Source organism: Salvelinus alpinus, chromosome 30 (assembly GCF_045679555.1).
Source record: "Salvelinus alpinus chromosome 30, SLU_Salpinus.1, whole genome shotgun sequence".
Lineage (NCBI taxonomy): Eukaryota > Metazoa > Chordata > Actinopteri > Salmoniformes > Salmonidae > Salvelinus > Salvelinus alpinus.
Window position 1 is genome coordinate 1,585,932 of NC_092115.1, and position 24,526 is coordinate 1,610,457.

General features: G+C 48.8%; 1 protein-coding gene across 5 annotated transcripts in view; it reads left to right on the plus strand.

Moving 5' to 3' along the window:
- LOC139559660 (FYVE and coiled-coil domain-containing protein 1-like) overlaps positions 1-9,778 on the plus strand; it is a 60,926-nt gene extending 51,148 nt beyond the window's left edge. For 4 of the 5 annotated variants that reach the window (XM_071375850.1, XM_071375853.1, XM_071375854.1 and 1 more), the window contains one exon: positions 8,643-9,778. In XM_071375850.1, the coding sequence (XP_071231951.1) occupies positions 8,643-8,712 (70 nt within the window). In that variant the 3' untranslated portion in view covers positions 8,713-9,778. The remainder of the gene's footprint in view (positions 1-8,642) is intronic. The other variant, XM_071375851.1, reaches the window with a different exon arrangement.
- Positions 9,779-24,526: the final 14,748 nt, after the last annotated feature.

Consider the following 24,526-nt stretch of genomic DNA (forward strand, 5'->3'; position numbering starts at 1 on the left):
AAAAATGCTTATTGAAATTCTCAATTATAGTGGATTTGTCGGTGGTGACAGTGTTTCCTATCTTCAGAGCAGTTGGAAGCTGGGAGGAGGTGTTCTTATTCTCCATGGACTTTACAGTGTCCCAGAACTTTTTTGAATTTGTGTTGCAGGAAGCAAATTTCTGCTTGAAAAAGCTAGCCTTGGCTGTTCTAACTGCCTGTGTATATTGGTTTCTAGCTTCCCTGAAAAGTTGCATATCACGGGGGCTGTTCGATGCTAATGCAGAACGCCATAGGATGTTTTTCTGTTGGTTAAGGGCAGTCAGGTCAGGAGAGAACCAAGGGCTATATCTGTTCCTGGTTCTAAATTTCTTGAATGGGGCATGCTTATTCAAGATGGTGAGGAAGGCATTTTTAAAAAATGTCCAGGCATCCTCTACTGACGGGATGAGATCAATATCCTTCCAGGATACCTCGGCCAGGTCGATTAGAAAGGCCTGCTCGCTGAAGTGTTTCAGGGAGCGTTTGACAGTGATGAGTGGAGGTCGTTTGACCGCTGACCCATTACGGATGCAGGCAATGAGGCAGTGATCGCTGAGATCTTGGTTGAAAACAGCAGAGGTGTATTTGGAGGGCAAGTTTGTTAGGATGATATCTATGAGGGTACCCGTGTTTACGGAATTGGGGTGGTACCTGGTAGGTTCATTGATAATTTGTGTGAGATTGAGGGCATCAAGCTTAGATTGTAGGGTGGCTGGGGTGTTAAGCATGTTAAAATTTAGGTCGCCTAGCAGCACGAGCTCTGAAGATAGATGGGGGGCAATCAGTTCACATATAGTGTCCAGAGCACAGCTGGGGGCAGAGGGTGGTCTATAGCAGGCGGCAACGGTGAGAGACTTGTTTTTAGAGAGGTGGATTTTTAAAAGTAGAAGTTCAAATTGTTTGGGAACAGACCTGGATAGTAAAACAGAACTCTGCAGGCAATCTTTGCAATAGATTGCAACACCGCCCCCTTTGGCCGTTCTATCTTGTCTGAAAATCTTGTAGTTGGGGATGAAAATGTCAGAATTTTTGGTGGTCTTTCTAAGCCAGGATTCAGACACGGCTAAAACATCCGGGTTGGCAGAGTGTGCTAAAGCAGTGAACAAAACAAACTTAGGGAGGAGGCTTCTAATGTTAACATGCATGAAGCCAAGGCTATTACGGTTACAGAAGTCATCAAAAGAGAGCGCCTGGGGAATAGGAGTGGAGCTAGGTACTGCAGGGCCTGGATTCACCTCTACATCACCAGAGGAACAGAGGAGGAGTAGGATAAGGGTACGGCTAAAAGCTATGAGAATTGGTCGTCTAGAACTTCTAGAGCAGAGAGTAAAAGGAAGTTTCTGGGGGCGATAAAATAGCTTAAAGGAATAATGTACAGACAAAGGTATGGTAGGATGTGAATACAGTGGAGGTAAACCTAGGTATTGAGTGATGATGAGAGAGATATTGTCTCTAGAAACATCATTGAAACCAGGTGATGTCATCGCATATGTGGGTGGTGGAACTGAAAGGTTGGATATGGTATAGTGGTCAGGGCTAGAGGCTCTACAGTGAAATAAGCCAATAAACACTAACCAGAACAGCAATGGACAAGGCATATTTACATTAAGGAGAGGCATGCTAATCGAGTGATCAATAAGGGTCCAGTGAGTAGAGGTTGGTTGGGGTCACGGCGATCCAGACAGCTGGCCGGGTAGATGGCTATCGGTAGCAAGATAGCATAGTATGGAAGTCTATTTGTAGATGTCTCGTGCGTTTCCGTCGGTAGGTTAGTGGGGTTCCGTGTAGTGGGGTTCCGTGTGGTAGAGGGGATCAATCCAAATTGGCAAAATAGATATAGTGACCCAAGAAAAAAAAAATAATAATAATTAAAAAATAATAATAATAATAAAAAAAAAATATATATATATATATATATATAAAAAATAAAAAAAAATTATAATAATAATTGTCCGATATACTTATTCAGATAGCAGCCGATAAGACAGCTAACGGTTAGCGGGCCCCAGATGAGCGTTCAGGTAACGTCGGGACGGAGGTGCCAGTTGGATAACTCCCTCGGGCAGATAACGTCGGCAGTCAGTCGTGAAGGCCCGGTGGGGCTCCGTATCTGACGCAACAACAAAACAAAAAAAACAACAAAAAAAACGGGTCCGGATAGGTGGCTGTAGCCCAGGAATGGCTGATGGAACTCCTCAGCTGGCTAGCTCCGGAATGATTTGAGTTTGCTCCGGGATCGACGTAAGCCAGTAGTCACACGGTTTGCAGCTAGCTAGCTGCAAATGTCCAGAGCCTGCGGCTGAAATCCGGGGAAACTGAGAGAAAAAAAAGTCCCGGAATGCTCCGGTCCGAGTCGCGTTGCACAAAAGTGCCGGTAGATTATCGAGCTAAAGGAATAGCTGATGACCACAAAACGTGGGCAGCTGAAACACCAACGCTAGCCAGCAGACCGGCTAATTTCTGGGCAGCTACAGATTAGCTTCTGGCTAGCTATCGGATAGCTTCTGAATTAGCCCCTGGCTAGCTTCCACGGTGGTTTTTCAGATTTGAGGTAAATAATACTTTTTTGTAATTGCGGGTTGCAGGAAAGCTTTTGCAGGGAAGCTTTTGTAGTTGAGTTCTTGGATAATAAAATATATAAAAGATATGCGAAGAAAGGTGTAAATATATATATATACAGGACACGACAATACGAAACAGAAATGACGTCTGAACTGCTAAGCCATCTTGGCTTCTAAATGGCTTGGCTTCTACATCTATACCCACACACGTATATACACACACAGGTCTATAACTCCTTCTCCAGGTACACACATCTATAACATGGTGGATTTAACAGTCTGTATGTTCTACCCCCCCCTCACCCCTCTTTATCCCCCCCTCACCCCGTTCTGTCTCCTCTCTATCCCCCCCTCACCCCGTTCTGAGTCCTCTCTATCCCCCCCTCACCCCGTTCTGTCTCCTCTCTATCCCCCCCTCACCCCGTTCTGACTCCTCTCTACCCCCCCCTCACCCCGTTCTGTCTCCTCTCTATCCCCCCCTCACCCCGTTCTGTCTCCTCTCTACCCCCCCTCACCCCGTTCTGACTCCTCTCTATCCCCCCTCACCCCGTTCTGACTCCTCTCTATCCCCCCCTCACCCCGTTCTGTCTCCTCTCTATCCCCCCTCACCCCGTTCTGTCTCCTCTCTATCCTCCCCTCACCCCGTTCTGAGTCCTCTCTATCCCCCCCTCACCCCGTTCTGTCTCCTCTCTATCCCCCCCTCACCCCGTTCTGACTCCTCTCTACCCCCCCCTCACCCCGTTCTGTCTCCTCTCTATCCCCCCCTCACCCCGTTCTGTCTCCTCTCTACCCCCCCTCACCCCGTTCTGACTCCTCTCTATCCCCCCTCACCCCGTTCTGACTCCTCTCTATCCCCCCCTCACCCCGTTCTGTCTCCTCTCTATCCCCCCTCACCCCGTTCTGTCTCCTCTCTATCCTCCCCTCACCCCGTTCTGACTCCTCTCTATCCCCCCCTCACCCCTCTCTATCCCCCCTCACCCCGTTCTGACTCCTCTCTACCCCCCCTCACCCCGTTCTGTCTCCTCTCTATCCCCCCCTCACCCCGTTCTGACTCCTCTCTATCCCCCCCTCACCCCGTTCTGTCTCCTCTCTATCCCCCCCTCACCCCGTTCTGTCTCCTCTCTACCCCCCCTCACCCCGTTCTGTCTCCTCTCTATCCCCCCCTCACCCCGTTCTGTCTCCTCTCTATCCCCCCCTCACCCCGTTCTGACTCCTCTCTATCCCCCCTCACCCCGTTCTGTCTCCTCTCTATCCCCCCCTCACCCCGTTCTGACTCCTCTCTATCCCCCCTCACCCCGTTCTGACTCCTCTCTACCCCCCCTCACCCCGTTCTGACTCCTCTCTACCCCCCTCACCCCGTTCTGACTCCTCTCTACCCCCCCCTACCCCGTTCTGACTCCTCTCTACCCCCCCTCACCCCGTTCTGACTCCTCTCTATCCCCCCCTCACCCCGTTCTGTCTCCTCTCTACCCCCCCTCACCCCGTTCTGTCTCCTCTCTATCCCCCCCTCACCCCGTTCTGTCTCCTCTCTATCCCCCCCTCACCCCGTTCTGTCTCCTTTCTACCCCCCCTCACCCCGTTCTGTCTCCTCTCTATCCCGCCCTCACCCCGTTCTGTGTCCTCTCTATCCCCCCCTCACCCCGTTCTGTCTCCTCTCTATCCCCCCCTCACCCCGTTCTGTCTCCTCTCTATCCCCCCCTCACCCCGTTCTGTCTCCTCTCTACCCCCCCTCACCCCGTTCTGTCTCCTTTCTACCCCCCCTCACCCCGTTCTGTCTCCTCTCTATCCCGCCCTCACCCCGTTCTGTGTCCTCTCTATCCCCCCCTCACCCCGTTCTGTCTCCTCTCTACCCCCCCCTCACCCCGTTCTGTCTCCTCTCTATCCCGCCCTCACCCCGTTCTGTGTCCTCTCTATCCCCCCCTCACCCCGTTCTGTCTCCTCTCTATTCCCCCCTCACCCCGTTCTGACTCCTCTCTATCCCCCCCTCACCCCGTTCTGTCTCCTCTCTATCCCCCCCTCACCCCGTTCTGTCTCCTCTCTATCCCCCCCTCACCCCGTTCTGTCTCCTCTCTATCCCCCCCTCACCCCGTTCTGTCTCCTCTCTACCCCCCCTCACCCCGTTCTGTCTCCTTTCTACCCCCCCTCACCCCGTTCTGTCTCCTCTCTATCCCGCCCTCACCCCGTTCTGTCTCCTCTCTACCCCCCCCTCACCCCGTTCTGTCTCCTCTCTATCCCCCCCTCACCCCGTTCTGTCTCCTCTCTATCCCCCCCTCACCCCGTTCTGTCTCCTCTCTACCCCCCCTCACCCCGTTCTGTCTCCTTTCTACCCCCCCTCACCCCGTTCTGTCTCCTCTCTACCCCCCCTCACCCCGTTCTGTCTCCTCTCTACCCCCCCTCACCCCGTTCTGTCTCCTTTCTACCCCCCCTCACCCCGTTCTGTCTCCTCTCTATCCCCCCCTCACCCCGTTCTGTCTCCTCTCTATCCCCCCTCACCCCGTTCTGTCTCCTCTCTATCCCCCCTCACCCCGTTCTGTCTCCTCTCTATCCCCCCTCACCCCGTTCTGTCTCCTCTCTACCCCCCCTCACCCCGTTCTGTCTCCTCTCTATCCCCCCCTCACCCCGTTCTGTCTCCTCTCTACCCCCCCTCACCCCGTTCTGTCTCCTCTCTACCCCCCTCACCCCGTTCTGTCTCCTCTCTACCCCCCTCACCCCGTTCTGTCTCCTCTCTATCCCCCCCTCACCCCGTTCTGTCTCCTCTCTACCCCCCTCACCCCGTTCTGTCTCCTCTCTATCCCCCCCTCCCCCCGTTCTGTCTCCTCTCTATCCCCCCTCCCCCCGTTCTGTCTCCTCTCTATCCCCCCCTCACCCCGTCCTGTCTCCTCTCTATCCCCCCCTCACCCCGTTCTGTCTCCTCTACCCCCCTTCACCCCGTTCTGTCTCCTCTCTCTACCCCCTCACCCCGTTCTGTCTCCTCTCTATCCCCCCCTCACCCCGTTCTGTCTCCTCTCTACCCCCCCCTCACCCCGTTCTGTCTCCTCTCTATCCCCCCCTCACCCCGTTCTGTCTCCTCTCTATCCCCCCCTCACCCCGTCCTGTCTCCTCTCTATCCCCCCCTCACCCCGTTCTGACTCCTCTCTATCCCCCCCTCACCCCGTTCTGACTCCTCTCTATCCCCCCCTCACCCCGTTCTGTCTCCTCTCTATCCCCCCCTCACCCCGTCCTGTCTCCTCTCTATCCCCCCCTCACCCCGTTCTGACTCCTCTCTATCCCCCCCTCACCCCGTTCTGTCTCCTCTCTATCCCCCCCTCACCCCGTTCTGACTCCTCTCTATCCCCCCCTCACCCCGTTCTGACTCCTCTCTACCCCCCTCACCCCGTTCTGTCTCCTCTCTATCCCCCCCTCACCCCGTTCTGTCTCCTCTCTATCCCCCCCTCACCCCGTTCTGACTCCTCTCTATCCCCCCCTCACCCCGTTCTGTCTCCTCTCTATCCCCCCCTCACCCCGTTCTGTCTCCTCTCTACCCCCCCTACCCCGTTCTGTCTCCTCTCTATCCCCCCCTCACCCCGTTCTGTCTCCTCTCTATCCCCCCCTCACCCCGTTCTGACTCCTCTCTATCCCCCCTCACCCCGTTCTGTCTCCTCTCTATCCCCCCCTCACCCCGTTCTGACTCCTCTCTATCCCCCCCTCACCCCGTTCTGACTCCTCTCTATCCCCCCCTCACCCCGTTCTGTCTCCTCTCTACCCCCCTCACCCCGTTCTGTCTCCTCTCTACCCCCCCTCACCCCGTTCTGACTCCTCTCTATCCCCCCCTCACCCCGTTCTGTCTCCTCTCTACCCCCCCTCACCCCGTTCTGTCTCCTCTCTATCCCCCCCTCACCCCGTTCTGTCTCCTCTCTATCCCCCCTCACCCCGTTCTGTCTCCTTTCTACCCCCCCTCACCCCGTTCTGTCTCCTCTCTATCCCGCCCTCACCCCGATCTGTGTCCTCTCTATCCCCCCCTCACCCCGTTCTGTCTCCTCTCTATCCCCCCCTCACCCCGTTCTGTCTCCTCTCTATCCCCCCCTCACCCCGTTCTGTCTCCTCTCTATCCCCCCCTCACCCCGTTCTGTCTCCTCTCTACCCCCCCTCACCCCGTTCTGTCTCCTTTCTACCCCCCCTCACCCCGTTCTGTCTCCTCTCTATCCCGCCCTCACCCCGTTCTGTGTCCTCTCTATCCCCCCCTCACCCCGTTCTGTCTCCTCTCTATCCCCCCCTCACCCCGTTCTGTCTCCTCTCTATCCCGCCCTCACCCCGTTCTGTGTCCTCTCTATCCCCCCCTCACCCCGTTCTGTCTCCTCTCTATCCCCCCCTCACCCCGTTCTGTCTCCTCTCTACCCCCCCTCACCCCGTTCTGTCTCCTTTCTACCCCCCCTCACCCCGTTCTGTCTCCTCTCTATCCCGCCCTCACCCCGTTCTGTCTCCTCTCTACCCCCCCTCACCCCGTTCTGTCTCCTCTCTATCCCCCCCTCACCCCGTTCTGTCTCCTCTCTATCCCCCCCTCACCCCGTTCTGTCTCCTCTCTACCCCCCCTCACCCCGTTCTGTCTCCTTTCTACCCCCCCTCACCCCGTTCTGTCTCCTCTCTACCCCCCCTCACCCCGTTCTGTCTCCTCTCTACCCCCCCTCACCCCGTTCTGTCTCCTTTCTACCCCCCCTCACCCCGTTCTGTCTCCTCTCTATCCCCCCCTCACCCCGTTCTGTCTCCTCTCTATCCCCCCTCACCCCGTTCTGTCTCCTCTCTATCCCCCCTCACCCCGTTCTGTCTCCTCTCTATCCCCCCTCACCCCGTTCTGTCTCCTCTCTACCCCCCCTCACCCCGTTCTGTCTCCTCTCTATCCCCCCCTCACCCCGTTCTGACTCCTCTCTACCCCCCCCTCACCCCGTTCTGTCTCCTCTCTACCCCCCTCACCCCGTTCTGTCTCCTCTCTACCCCCCTCACCCCGTTCTGTCTCCTCTCTATCCCCCCCTCACCCCGTTCTGTCTCCTCTCTACCCCCCTCACCCCGTTCTGTCTCCTCTCTATCCCCCCCTCCCCCCGTTCTGTCTCCTCTCTATCCCCCCTCCCCCCGTTCTGTCTCCTCTCTATCCCCCCCTCACCCCGTCCTGTCTCCTCTCTATCCCCCCCTCACCCCGTTCTGTCTCCTCTACCCCCCTTCACCCCGTTCTGTCTCCTCTCTCTACCCCCCTCACCCCGTTCTGTCTCCTCTCTATCCCCCCCTCACCCCGTTCTGTCTCCTCTCTACCCCCCTCACCCCGTTCTGTCTCCTCTCTATCCCCCCCTCACCCCGTTCTGACTCCTCTCTATCCCCCCCTCACCCCGTCCTGTCTCCTCTCTATCCCCCCCTCACCCCGTTCTGTCTCCTCTCTATCCCCCCCTCACCCCGTTCTGTCTCCTCTCTATCCCCCCCTCACCCCGTTCTGTCTCCTCTCTATCCCCCCTCACCCCGTTCTGTCTCCTCTCTATCCCCCCCTCACCCCGTTCTGTCTCCTCTCTATCCCCCCCTCACCCCGTCCTGTCTCCTCTCTATCCCCCCCTCACCCCGTTCTGACTCCTCTCTATCCCCCCCTCACCCCGTTCTGTCTCCTCTCTATCCCCCCCTCACCCCGTTCTGACTCCTCTCTATCCCCCCCTCACCCCGTTCTGACTCCTCTCTATCCCCCCCTCACCCCGTTCTGTCTCCTCTCTATCCCCCCCTCACCCCGTTCTGTCTTCTCTCTACCCCCCCTCACCCCGTTCTGTCTCCTCTCTATCCCCCCCTCACCCCGTCCTGTCTCCTCTCTATCCCCCCCTCACCCCGTCCTGTCTCCTCTCTATCCCCCCTCACCCTGTTCTGACTCCTCTCTATCCCCCCCTCACCCCGTTCTGTCTCCTCTCTATCCCCCCCTCACCCCGTCCTGTCTCCTCTCTATCCCCCCCTCACCCCGTCCTGTCTCCTCTCTATCCCCCCTCACCCCGTTCTGTCTCCTCTCTATCCCCCCCTCACCCCGTCCTGTCTCCTCTCTATCCTGTCATCTGTGGTGTAGGTTCATCTCTAAGAAGGTGTTGTATCGTCTGAGTGTTGAGCAGCCAGTGGTCTACGATGGAACACATTGACTGTCTGCAGTGGAGAAGACTGTTCTGGTCCTTTATCCACAGTCTCTCTGTTGTCGTTAGATGAGAGGGTGTTTGAAACAACGGGACTGACTAAGATGAGAACAACTGTGTTCTCTTTTCTTCATCTGGCTGTTGTTGTTAGATGAGAGGGAGGTTTGGTTGTGTTGCTAAAGTAGAGGTCCTGTGTGTCAGTCATGTTTCTACGACTGGTCTGTGTATCTGTAGGTCAAATGAACTGTGCCTTCAGTTGAATGGACCCGGACAGACTGGAGAGTTGAATGGACCCGGACAGACTGGAGAGTTGAATGGACCCGGACAGACTGGAGAGTTGAATGGACCCGGACAGACTGGAGAGTTGAATGGACCCGGACAGACTGGAGAGTTGAATGGACCCAGACAGACTGGAGAGTTGAATGGACCCGGACAGACTGGAGAGTTGAACGGACCCGGACAGACTGGAGAGTTGAATGGACCCGGACAGACTGGAGAGTTGAAAGGACCCGGACAGACTGGAGAGTTGAATGGACCCGGACAGACTGGAGAGTTGAACGGACCCGGACAGACTGGAGAGTTGAATGGACCCGGACAGACTGGAGAGTTGAATGGACCCGGACAGACTGGAGAGTTGAATGGACAGACTGGAGAGTTGAATGGACCCGGACAGACTGGAGAGTTGAATGGACCCGGACAGACTGGAGAGTTGAATGGACCCGGACAGACTGGAGAGTTGAATGGACCCGGACAGACTGGAGAGTTGAACGGACCCGGACAGACTGGAGAGTTGAATGGACCCGGACAGACTGGAGAGTTGAACGGACCCAGACAGACTGGAGAGTTGAATGGACCTGGACAGACTGGAGAGTTGAACGGACCCGGACAGACTGGAGAGTTGAATGGACCCGGACAGACGTGAGAGTTGTGACGTCATGTAAAACAAGGAGTTAGAATGTTCCTCTGCTGTATCAGGAGGTCTGGTCTGGTCTGGTTTAGAAAATAGTAGGCAGAGAAAGGTCATATGAAAACCCTTGTATGTTATTGATCATATTAAAGCATGTAACTTGCAGAATCAGAGTTCAAATGTTTCTCTTAGCTGCTATGTCAGTAGGTTTACTTGTACCAAACACCAACACTGGTCAGTACTGGTCTGAACTGTAAAGCTTGGCTGTAACATTACATAGTGTAAAGCTTGGCTGTAAACACTACATAGTGTAAAGCTGTAACACTACATAGTGTAAAGCTTGGCTGTAACATTGCATAGTGTAAAGCTTGGCTGTAAACACTACATAGTGTAAAGCTGTAACACTACATAGTGTAACGCTTGGCTGTAAAACTACATAGTGTAAAGCTTGGCTGTAACACTACATAGTGTAAAGCTGTAACACTACATAGTGTAAAGCTGTAACACTACATAGTGTAAAGCTGTAACACTACATAGTGTAAAGCTTGGCTGTAACATTACATAGTGTAAAGCTTGGCTGTAACACTACATAGTGTAAAGCTGTAACACTACATAGTGTAAAGCTTGGCTGTAACATTACATAGTGTAAAGCTGTAACACTACATAGTGTAACGCTGTAACACTACATAGTGTAAAGCTTAGATGTAACACTATATAGTGTAAAGCTGTAACACTACATAGTGTAACGCTTGGCTGTAAAGCTTGGCTGTAACACTACATAGTGTAAAGCTGTAACACTACATAGTGTAAAGCTGTAACATTACATAGTGTAAAGCTGTAACACTACATAGTGTAAAGCTTGGCTGTAACACTACATAGTGTAAAGCTTGGCTGTAACACTACATAGTGTAAAGCTTGGCTGTATCACTACATAGTGTAAAGCTTGGCTGTAACATTACATAGTGTAAAGCTGTAACACTACATAGTGTAAAGCTCTAACACTACATAGTGTAAAGCTCTAACACTACATAGTGTAAAGCTGTAACACTACATAGTGTAAAGCTTGGCTGTAACACTACATAGTGTAAAGCTTGGCTGTAACACTACATAGTGTAAAGCTGGGCTGTAACACTAGATAGTGTAAAGCTGTAACACTACATAGTGTAAAGCTTGGCTGTAACACTACATAGTGTAAAGTTGGGCTGTAACACTACATAGTGTAAAGCTGTAACACTACATTGTGTGTTTCTCATTTGGAAGAATGTATGAAATTCAGCAGTTGAAATAGATAAATTGCATAATTTCACCTTTTTTTATCAAATTATTGTAAATTACTATACATCCATATTTCCACACATCGTCCACAGTTTATTAACTCACTACAGATAGAACACGTCTTCCACAGTTTATTAACTACAGATAGAACACGTCTTCCACAGTTTATTAACTACAGATAGAACACGTCTTCCACAGTTTATTAACTACAGATAGAACACGTCTTCCACAGTTTATTAACTACAGATAGAACACGTCTTCCACAGTTTATTAACTACAGATAGAACACGTCTTCCACAGTTTATTAACTACAGATAGAACACGTCTTCCACAGTTTATTAACTACAGATAGAACACGTCTTCCACAGTTTATTAACTCACTACAGATAGAACACGTCTTCCACAGTTTATTAACTACAGATAGCACACGTCTTCCACAGTTTATTAACTCACTACAGATAGAACACGTCTTCCACAGTTTATTAACTCACTAGAGATAGAACACGTCTTCCACAGTTTATTAACTACAGATAGAACACGTCTTCCACAGTTTATTAACTACAGATAGAACACGTCTTCCACAGTTTATTAACTACACTACAGATAGAACACGTCTTCCACAGTTTATTAACTACAGATAGAACACGTCTTCCACAGTTTATTAACTACAGATAGAACACGTCTTCCACAGTTTATTAACTACAGATAGAACACGTCTTCCACAGTTTATTAACTACAGATAGAACACGTCTTCCACAGTTTATTAACTACAGATAGAACACGTCTTCCACAGTTTATTAACTACAGATAGAACACGTCTTCCACAGTTTATTAACTCACTACAGATAGAACACGTCTTCCACAGTTTATTAACTACAGATAGCACACGTCTTCCACAGTTTATTAACTCACTACAGATAGAACACGTCTTCCACAGTTTATTAACTCACTAGAGATAGAACACGTCTTCCACAGTTTATTAACTACAGATAGAACACGTCTTCCACAGTTTATTAACTACAGATAGAACACGTCTTCCACAGTTTATTAACTACACTACAGATAGAACACGTCTTCCACAGTTTATTAACTACAGATAGAACACGTCTTCCACAGTTTATTAACTACAGATAGAACACGTCTTCCACAGTTTATTAACTCACTACAGATAGAACACGTCTTCCACTGTTTATTAACTACAGATAGAACACGTCTTCCACTGTTTATTAACTACAGATAGAACACGTCTTCCACTGTTTATTAACTACAGATAGAACACGTCTTCCACAGTTTATTAACTACAGATAGAACACGTCGTCCACAGTTTATTAACTACAGATAGAACACGTCTTCCACTGTTTATTAACTACAGATAGAACACGTCTTCCACAGTTTATTAACTACAGATAGAACACGTCTTCCACAGTTTATTAACTACAGATAGAACACGTCGTCCACAGTTTATTAACTACAGATAGAACACGTCTTCCACTGTTTATTAACTACAGATAGAACACGTCTTCCACAGTTTATTAACTACAGATAGAACACGTCTTCCACAGTTTATTAACTCACTACAGATAGAACACGTCTTCCACAGTTTATTAACTACAGATAGAACACGTCTTCCACTGTTTATTAACTACAGATAGAACACGTCTTCCACTGTTTATTAACTACAGATAGAACACGTCTTCCACAGTTTATTAACTACAGATAGAACACGTCGTCCACAGTTTATTAACTCACTACAGATAGAACACGTCTTCCACAGTTTATTAACTCACTACAGATAGAACACGTCTACCACAGTTTATTAACTACAGATAGCACACATCTTCCACAGTTTATTAACTACACTACAGATAGAACACGTCTTCCACAGTTTATTAACTACAGATAGAACACGTCTTCCACTGTTTATTAACTACAGATAGAACACGTCTTCCACTGTTTATTAACTACAGATAGAACACGTCTTCCACAGTTTATTAACTACAGATAGAACACGTCGTCCACAGTTTATTAACTCACTACAGATAGAACACGTCTTCCACAGTTTATTAACTCACTACAGATAGAACACGTCTTCCACTGTTTATTAACTACAGATAGAACACGTCTACCACAGTTTATTAACTCACTACAGATAGAACACGTCTTCCACAGTTTATTAACTACAGATAGAACACGTCTTCCACAGTTTATTAACTACACTACAGATAGAACACGTCTTCCACAGTTTATTAACTACAGATAGAACACGTCTACCACAGTTTATTAACTCACTACAGATAGAACACGTCTTCCACAGTTTATTAACTCACTACAGATAGAACACGTCTTCCACTGTTTATTAACTACAGATAGAACACGTCTACCACAGTTTATTAACTCACTACAGATAGAACACGTCTTCCACAGTTTATTAACTACAGATAGAACACGTCATCCACAGTTTATTAACTCACTACAGATAGAACACGTCTTCCACAGTTTATTAACTACAGATAGAACACGTCGTCCACAGTTTATTAACTACAGATAGAACATGTCTTCCACAGTTTATTAACTACACTACAGATAGAACACGTCTTCCACAGTTTATTAACTCACTACAGATAGAACACGTCTTCCACAGTTTATTAACTACACTACAGATAGAACACGTCTTCCACAGTTTATTAACTACAGATAGAACACGTCTTCCACAGTTTATTAACTCACTACAGATAGAACACGTCTTCCACAGTTTATTAACTCACTACAGATAGAACACGTCTTCCACAGTTTATTAACTACACTACAGATAGAACACGTCTTCCACAGTTTATTAACTACAGATAGCACACGTCTTCCACAGTTTATTAACTACAGATAGAACACGTCTTCCACAGTTTATTAACTCACTACAGATAGAACACGTCTACCACAGTTTATTAACTCACTACAGATAGAACACGTCTTCCACTGTTTATTAACTACAGATAGAACACATCTTCCACAGTTTATTAACTCACTACAGATAGAACACGTCTTCCACAGTTTATTAACTACAGATAGAACACGTCTTCCACAGTTTATTAACTACACTACAGATAGAACACGTCTTCCACAGTTTATTAACTACAGATAGCACACGTCTTCCACAGTTTATTAACTACAGATAGAACACGTCTTCCACAGTTTATTAACTCACTACAGATAGAACACGTCTACCACAGTTTATTAACTACAGATAGAACACGTCTTCCACAGTTTATTAACTCACTACAGATAGAACACGTCTTCCACAGTTTATTAACTACAGATAGAACACGTCTTCCACAGTTTATTAACTACAGATAGAACACGTCTTCCACAGTTTATTAACTCACTACAGATAGAACACGTCTTCCACAGTTTATTAACTACAGATAGAACACGTCTTCCACAGTTTATTAACTACAGATAGAACACGTCTTCCACAGTTTATTAACTCACTACAGATAGAACACGTCTACCACAGTTTATTAACTACAGATAGAACACGTCTTCCACAGTTTATTAACTACAGATAGAACACGTCTTCCACAGTTTATTAACTCACTACAGATAGAACACGTCTTCCACAGTTTATTAACTACAGATAGAACACGTCTTCCACAGTTTATTAACTACACTACAGATAGAACACGTCTACCACAGTTTATTAACTACAGATAGAACACGTCTTCCACAGTTTATTAACTACAGATAGAACACGTCTTCCACAGTTTATTAACTCACTACAGATAGAACACGTCTTCCACAGTTTATTAACTACAGATAGAACACGTCTTCCACAGTTTATTAACTACACTACAGATAGAACACGTCTACCACAGTTTATTAACTACAGATAGAACACGTCTTCCACAGTTTATTAACTACAGATAGAACACGTCGTCCACAGTTTATTAACTACAGATAGAACACGTCTTCCACAGTTTATTAACTCACTACAGATAGAACACGTCTTCCACAGTTTATTAACTACAGATAGAACACGTCATCCACAGTTTATTAACTCACTACAGATAGAACACGTCTTCCACAGTTTATTAACTACAGATAGAACACGTCTTCCACAGTTTATTAACTCACTACAGATAGAACACGTCTTCCACAGTTTATTAACTACAGATAGAACACGTCGTCCACAGTTTATTAACTACAGATAGAACACGTCTTCCACAGTTTATTAACTCACTACAGATAGAACACGTCTATCAAATCAAATGTATTTATAAAGCCCTTCGTACATCAGCTAATATCTCAAAGTGCTGTACGGAAACCCAGCCTAAAACCCCAAACAGCAAGCAATGCAGGTGTAGAAGCACGGTGGCTAGGAAAAACTCCCTAGAAAGGACAGAACCTAGGAAGAAACATAGAGAGGAACCAGGCTATGAGGGGTGGCCAGTCCTCTTCTGGCTCTGCCGGGTGGAGATTATAACAGAACATGACCAAGATGTTCAAATGTTCATAAATGATCAGCATGGTCAAATAATAATAATCACAGTAGTTGTCGAGGGTGCAGCAGGTCAGCACCTCAGGAGTAAATGTCAGTTGGCTTTTCATAGCCGGTCATTAAGAGTATCTCTACTCTTAATTTGTTCTATTTGTCTTCTATTTGTTTTTATTTATATTTTTGTTCACTGCCGTAATTGTAAGTTGGTTGTCCAACCCTGAAGTACAGATCAGTCTCTACACAGTATCCTACCATCAATTTGATAATGAGGGCAGATCAGTCTCTACACAGTATCCCTACCATCAATTTGATAATGAGGGCAGATCAGTCTCTACACAGTATCCTACCATCAATTTGATAATGAGGGCAGATCAGTCTCTACACAGTATCCTACCATCAATTTGATAATGAGGGCAGATCAGTCTCTACACAGTATCCTACCATCAATTTGATAATGAGGGCAGATCAGTCTACACAGTATCCTACCATCAATTTGATAATGAGGGCAGATCAGTCTACACAGTATCCTACCATCAATTTGATAATGAGGGCAGATCAGTCTCTACACAGTATCCTACCATCAATTTGATAATGACGGCAGATGTCATTCTATGTTGTGTATAATTATTTATCTCTATTGTACCATTTTGTAAACTCTACATACTGTAACAGTATGAAACTACATCAAAGAGAGTTAGAGAGTTGAAAACAGCAGGTCTGGGACACGTAGCACGTCCGGTGAACAGGTCAGGGTTCAATAGCCGCAGGCAGAACAGTTGAAACTGGAGCAGCAGCAAGGCCAGGTGGACTGGGGACAGCAAGGAGTCATCATGCCAGGTAGTCCTGACGCATGGTCCTAGGGCTCAGGTCCTCCGAGAGAGAAAGAAAGAGAGAAGGAGAGAATTAGAGAGAGCATACTTAAATTCACACAGGACACCGGATAAGACAGGAGAAGTACACCAGATATAACAGACTGACCCTAGCCCCCTGACACATAAACTACTGCAGCATAAATACTGGAGGCTGAGACAGGAGGGGTCAGGAGACACTGTGGCCCCATCCGATGATACCCCCAGACAGGGCCAAAGCACAGCCCCCACACCACTAGAGGGATATCAACAGACCACCAATTTACCATCCTGAGACAATGCTGAGTATAGCCCACAAAGATCTCCGCCATGGCACAAACCAAGGGGAGGCGCCAACCCAGACAGGAAGATCACGTCAGTGACTCAACCCACTCAAGTGACGCACCCCTCCTAGGGACGGCATGGAAGAGCACCAGTAAGCCAGTGGCTCAGCCCCTGTAATAGGGTTAGAGGCAGAGAATCCCAGTGGAGAGAGGGGAACCGGCCAGGCAGAGACAGCAAGGGCGGTTCGTTGCTCCAGAGTCTTTCCGTTCACCTTCACACTCCTGGGCCAGACTACACTCAATCATAGGACCTACTGAAGAGATGAGTCTTCAATAAAGACTTAAAGGTCGAGACCGAGTCTGCGTCTCTCACATGGGTAGGCAGACCATTCCATAAAAATGGAGATCTAAAGGAGAAAGCCTGCCTCCAGCTGTTTGCTTAGAAATTCTAGGGACAATTAGGAGGCCTGCGTCTTGTGACCGTAGCGTACGTGTAGGTATGTACGACAGGACCAACTCGGAAAGATAGGTAGGAGCAAGCCCATGTAACGCTTTGTAGGTTAACAGTAAAACTTTGAAATCAGCCCTTGCCTTAACAGGAAGCCAGTGTAGGGAAGCTAGCACTGGAGTAATATGATCACATTTGTTGGTTCTAGTCAGGATTCTAGCAGCCATATTTAGCACTAAATGAAGTTTATTTAGTGCTTTATCCGGGTAGTCGGAAAGTAGAGCATTGCAGTACTCTAACCTAGAAGTAACAAAAGCATGGATTCATTTATCTGCATCATTTTTGCACAGAAAGTTTCTGATTTTTGCAATGTTACGTAGATGGAAAAAAGCTGTCCTTGAAACAGTCTTGATATGTTCGTCAAAAGAGAGGTCAGGGTCCAGGAACTAGCCTCTACTCTGCTCCATGGGGCTGGTCAGGTCTGGAGTGATACTAGCTAGCCTCTACTCTGCTCCATAGGGCTGGTCAGGTCTGGAGTGATATTAGCTAGCCTCTACTCTTCTCCATGGGGCTGTTCAGGTCTGGAGTGATGCTAGCTAGCCTCTACTCTGCTCCATGGGGCTGGTCAGGTCTGGAGTGATACTACCTAGCCTCTACTCTGCTCCATGGGGCTGTTCAGGTCTGGAGTGATACTAGCTAGCCTCTACTCTGCTCCATAGGGCTGGTCAGGTCTGGAGTGATGCTAGCTAGCCTCTACTCTGCTCCATGGGGCTGGTCAGGTCTGGAGTGATACTAGCTAGCCTCTACTCTGCTCCATGGGGCTGGTCAGGTCTGGAGTGATGCTAGCTAGCCTCTACTCTGCTCCATGGGGCTGGTCAGGTCTGGAGTGATGCTAGCTAGCCTCTACTCTGCTCCATGGGGCTGGTCAGGTCTGGAGTGATGCTAGCTAGCCTCTACTCTGCTCCATAGGGCTGGTCAGGTCTGGAGTGATGCTAGCTAGCCTCTACTCTGCTCCTGTTCAGGTGGGAGGGGAAGGAGAGAAGAGGAGGGGAAGGAGAGAGGAGGAGGAGGGGAAGGAGAGAGGAGGAGGAGGGGAAGGAGAGAGGAGGAGGGGAAGAAGGAGAGTATTCTACAAATGGCTGTGTAATTATTTTCCACTCCGGTCTCTCCTACAGTCACGATCATCAGAACTCTGTTTCCATGGAGACCATCAGTTTTGAGCTCTACAGCTTTGTGTCATTGACTTCAATTAGAGAGATGCACTGCCTGGAGAGACAGAGACAGACTCCTAAAACAGTCATAGCTTGTTTGAAATGAACTTAGCTAGCTGCCAGCCACCGTAGCAGGTCACTATGTTTAGTGATTTATCCTTGATTATCCCCACTCATTGTCCCACTGCTCCCTGTCCGTGTGTGTGTCTGCACCACTCAACCTAAATCAGAAACAGAGATAAAGGGTTAATAGAGAGAAGCTGCAGCATTAACCATCTAATTACTTTAACATTAACCATCTAATTACTTTAAAAGGAACATTACCCTTCTAATTAGTGCAGAATTAAGCTACGACAGGGGTGATCCACATTAGATCTGAGCACTGCAAACAATAGAACAGATTCTACTTGGTATTTCTCCCTGGCAACAGACAGACAGCCTTTAGATACAGTTCCCCTACCACCAGTTCCCCTACCACCAGTTCCACTACCACCAGTTCCACTACCACCAGTTCCCCTACCACCAGTTCCCCTACCACCAGTTCCACTACCACCAGTTCCCCTACCACCAGTTCCACTACCACCAGTTCCCCTACCACCAGTTCTGCTACCACCAGTTCCGCTACCACCAGTTCCCCTACCACCAGTTCCCCTACCACCAGTTCCACTACCACCAGTTCCACTACCACCAGTTCCCCTACCACCAGTTCCCCTACCACCAGTTCTGCTACCACCAGTTCCGCTACCACCAGTTCCCCTACCACCAGTTCCACTACCAACAGTTCCACTACCACCAGTTCCACTACCACCAGTTCCACTACCACCAGTTCCACTACCACCAGTTCCACTACCACCAGTTCCCCTACCACCAGTTCTACTACCACCAGTTCCACCATCACCAGTTCCACCATCACCAGTTCTACCACCACCAGTTCTACCACCATCAGTTCCACTACCATATTTCCACTACCACCAGTTCTACTACCACCAGTTCTACTACCACCAGTTCCACTACCACCAGTTCTACTACCACCAGTTCCACCATCACCAGTTCCACCATCACCAGTTCTACCACCACCAGTTCTACCACCACCAGTTCCACTACCATATTTCCACTACCACCAGTTCTACTACCACCAGTTCTACTACCACCAGTTCCACTACCACCAGTTCTACTACCACCAGTTCCACTACCACCAGTTCTACTACCACCAGTTCCACTACCACGAGTTCTACTACCACCAGTTCCCCTACCACCAGTTCCACCACCACCAGTTCCCCTACCACCAGTTCCCCTACCACCAGTTCCACTACCACCAGTTCTACTACCACCAGTTCTACTACCACCAGTTCTACCACCACCAGTTCCACTACCACCAGTTCCCCTACCACCAGTTCCCCTACCACCAGTTCCACTACCACCAGTTCCACTACCACCAGTTCCACTACCACCAGTTCCACTACCACCAGTTCTACCACCACCAGTTCCCCTACCACCAGTTCCCCTACCACCAGTTCCACTACCACCAGTTCCACTACCACCAGTTCTACTACCACCAGTTCCACTACCACCAGTTCCACTACCACCAGTTCCACTACCACCAGTTCTACCACCACCAGTTCCCCTACCACCAGTTCCACTACCACCAGTTCTACTACCACCAGTTCCACTACCACCAGTTCTACTACCACCAGTTCCACTATCACCAGTTCCACTACCACCAGTTCTACTACCACCAGTTCTACTACCACCAGTTCCACTACCACCAGTTCTACTATCACCAGTTCCACTATCACCAGTTCCACTACCACCAGTTCTACTACCACCAGTTCCACTACCACCAGTTCTACTACCACCAGTTCCACTATCACCAGTTCCACTACCACCAGTTCTACTACCACCAGTTCTACTACCACCAGTTCCACTACCACCAGTTCTACTACCACCAGTCCAACTATCACCAGTTCCACTACCACCAGTTCTACCACCACCAGTTCTACCACCACCAGTTCCCCTACCACCAGTTCCACTACGACCAGTTCTACTACCACCAGTTCTACTATCACCAGTTCCACTACCACCAGTTCTACCACCACCAGTTCCCCTACCACCAGTTCCACTACCACCAGTTCTACTACCACCAGTTCTACTACCACCAGTTCTACCACCACCAGTTCCCCTACCACCAGTTCCACTACCACCAGTTCCACTACCACCAGTTCTACTACCACCAGTTCCACTACCACCAGTTCCACTACCACCAGTTCTACTACCACCAGTTCCACTATCACCAGTTCCACTACCACCAGTTCTACCACCACCAGTTCCACTACCACCAGTTCTACCACCACCAGTTCCCCTACCACCAGTTCCCCTACCACCAGTTCCACTACCACCAGTTCTACTACCACCAGTTCTACTACCACCAGTTCTACTACCACCAGTTCCCCTACCACCAGTTCTACCACCACCAGTTCCCCTACCACCAGTTCCACTACCACCAGTTCTACTACCACCAGTTCCACTACCACCAGTTCTACTACCACCAGTTCCACTATCACCAGTTCCACTACCACCAGTTCTACTACCACCAGTTCCACTACCACCAGTTCTACTACCACCAGTTCCACCATCACCAGTTCTACCACCACCAGTTCCACTACCATATTTCCACTACCACCAGTTCTACTACCACCAGTTCTACTACCACCAGTTCCACTACCCCCAGTTCTACTACCACCAGTTCCACCATCACCAGTTCCACCATCACCAGTTCTACCACCACCAGTTCTACCACCACCAGTTCCACTACCATATTTCCACTACCACCAGTTCTACTACCACCAGTTCCACTACCACCAGTTCTACTACCACCAGTTCCACTACCACCAGTTCTACTACCACCAGTTCCACTACCACGAGTTCTACTACCACCAGTTCCCCTACCACCAGTTCCCCTACCACCAGTTCCACCACCACCAGTTCCCCTACCACCAGTTCCCCTACCACCAGTTCCCCTACCACCAGTTCCACTACCACCAGTTCTACTACCACCAGTTCCACTACCACCAGTTCTACTACCACCAGTTCCACCATCACCAGTTCCACCATCACCAGTTCTACCACCACCAGTTCTACCACCACCAGTTCCACTACCATATTTCCACTACCACCAGTTCTACTACCACCAGTTCCACTACCCCCAGTTCTACTACCACCAGTTCCACCATCACCAGTTCCACCATCACCAGTTCTACCACCACCAGTTCTACCACCACCAGTTCCACTACCATATTTCCACTACCACCAGTTCTACTACCACCAGTTCCACTACCACCAGTTCTACTACCACCAGTTCCACTACCACCAGTTCTACTACCACCAGTTCCACTACCACGAGTTCTACTACCACCAGTTCCCCTACCACCAGTTCCCCTACCACCAGTTCCACCACCACCAGTTCCCCTACCACCAGTTCCCCTACCACCAGTTCCCCTACCACCAGTTCCACTACCACCAGTTCTACTACCACCAGTTCTACTACCACCAGTTCTACCACCACCAGTTCTACCACCACCAGTTCCACTACCACCAGTTCCCCTACCACCAGTTCCCCTACCACCAGTTCCACTACCACCAGTTCCACTACCACCAGTTCCACTACCACCAGTTCCACTACCACCAGTTCCACTACCACCAGTTCTACCACCTCCAGTTCCCCTACCACCAGTTCCCCTACCACCAGTTCCACTACCACCAGTTCCACTACCACCAGTTCTACTACCACCAGTTCTACTACCACCAGTTCCACTACCACCAGTTCCACTACCACCAGTTCCACTACCACCAGTTCTACCACCACCAGTTCCCCTACCACCAGTTCCACTACCACCAGTTCTACTACCACCAGTTCCACTACCACCAGTTCTACTACCACCAGTTCCACTATCACCAGTTCCACTACCACCAGTTCTACTACCACCAGTTCCACTACCACCAGTTCCACTACCACCAGTTCCACTACCACCAGTTCTACTATCACCAGTTCCACTATCACCAGTTCCACTACCACCAGTTCTACTACCACCAGTTCCACTACCACCAGTTCTACTACCACCAGTTCCACTATCACCAGTTTCACTACCACCAGTTCTACTACCACCAGTTCTACTACCACCAGTTCCACTACCACCAGTTCTACTACCACCAGTTCCACTATCACCAGTTCCACTACCACCAGTTCCACCACCACCAGTTCTACCACCACCAGTTCCCCTACCACCAGTTCCACTACCACCAGTTCTACTACCACCAGTTCTACTATCACCAGTTCCACTACCACCAGTTCTACCACCACCAGTTCCCCTACCACCAGTTCCACTACCACCAGTTCTACTACCACCAGTTCTACTACCACCAGTTCTACTACCACCAGTTCTACCACCACCAGTTCCCCTACCACCAGTTCCACTACCACCAGTTCCACTACCACCAGTTCTACTACCACCAGTTCCACTACCACCAGTTCCACTACCACCAGTTCTACTACCACCAGTTCCACTATCACCAGTTCTACTACCACCAGTTCTACTACCACCAGTTCTACTACCACCAGCACAACAACGACTCTTCACCCCCAGGCGGCTGAAAAGATTTGGCATGGGCCCTCAGATCTTCAAAACGGTCTACAGCTACACCATTGAGAGCATCCTGACTGGCTGCATCACCACCTGGTACGGGAACTGCTGGCATCCGACCTCAAGGCGCTACAAATGGTAACGTGTACGGCCCAGGACATCACTGGGGCCGAGCTCCCTGCCATCCAGGACATCTATACCAGGCGGTGTCAGACTGTTCCTTCTGCTACTGCACAGTAAGCGGTACCGATGCATCAGTCCTGGAACCAACAGTTTTTACATCTTTTTATTGTTTAAGGGGTGAAGCAGCTTTAATATTGCAACTAGATTCTATCAATGTCATCATCGTTTATAAATATATTTTTCTTTATTATTTTCCTCTAACCCTACAACCCCCTCCCCTAATTGGAGTAAACTTCTACTTCAGGCTTATACATACTATATACATTTTACAACACAGTATATTTTACATGAGTTATCTTTTGTTTGTTTTTAGTCCTTCAGCAACCCATCCCATCTACGCTCAACCCATCCCATCTACAGTGCCTTCGGAAAGTATTCAGACCCTTTGACTTATTCCACATTTTGTTACTGCCTAACATGTATTAAATCGTTTTTTTTCATCAATTTACACACAATACCCCATAAGAACAAAGAAAAAACTTTTTTTTTTGCTAGTTTACATAATTATTCTGACACTTTACTCAGTACTTTGTTGAAGCACCTTTGGCTGTGATTACCACCTCGAGTCTTCTTGGGTATGATGCTACAAGCTTGGCACACCTGTATTTGGGGAGTTTCTCCATTCTTCTCTGCAGATCCTCTCAAGCTCTGTCAGGTTGGGTGGGAGCATTGCTGCACAGCTGTTTTCAGGTCTCTCCAGAGATTTTAGATCGGGTTCAAGTCCGGGCTCTGGCTGGGCCGCTCAAGGACATTCAGAGACTTGTCCCGAAGCCACTCCTGTGTGGTCTTGGCTGTGTGCTTAGGGTTGTTATCCTGTTGGAAGGTGAAGCTTCGCCCCAGTTTGAGGTCCTGAGCGCTCTGGAGCAGATTTTCATTAAGAATCTCTCAGTACTTTGCTCTGTTCATCTTTGCCTTGATCCTGACTAGTCTCCCAGTCCCTGCTGCTGAAAAACATCCCCACAGCATTGTCATGTCGTGCCCTGGGGGTATCATAGCCCCCCCTCTCTCTCTCTCCACAGTTTTATAACTTAATGACAGGTTGTAAATTCCTGAAAGGGACCCTCTCCCCCTTTGGACATGCAGCATTTAGAGAGTTAAAGAACTAGACTTGGCCAAACTCCTAAATCCCCAAAATGGGAGAATTAAACAATATTTTTACTTTTGAGAATGTGGGAATGGTCCGTGGACACTTAAGGGACAGTTATGACGAGTTTCATTTTTAATGAAGGACAGGAAACACACATAACCGTATCTCTTAAAGTGTACATTTCCCAGCTGTCAGGTTTACATCTAAATATTATGAAACGTATGTGATTAAACATGAAACTATTCGTGAAAAGATGTAATGTGATATTAACCTTCTAAATGAGAGTATGGATTTTCATAGAACTGCCCCTTCTTTGACAGAGGATAAAACCCACTCCTGAAGAAATTCACACCAGACCAAAACATGCCGGGTGATGCTGATGTGTGAAGTGGTTTAACTTCTTCAGGCTGCAAGCCCGGCACCGGACACAATATGACAACAGCCACTTCAAGTG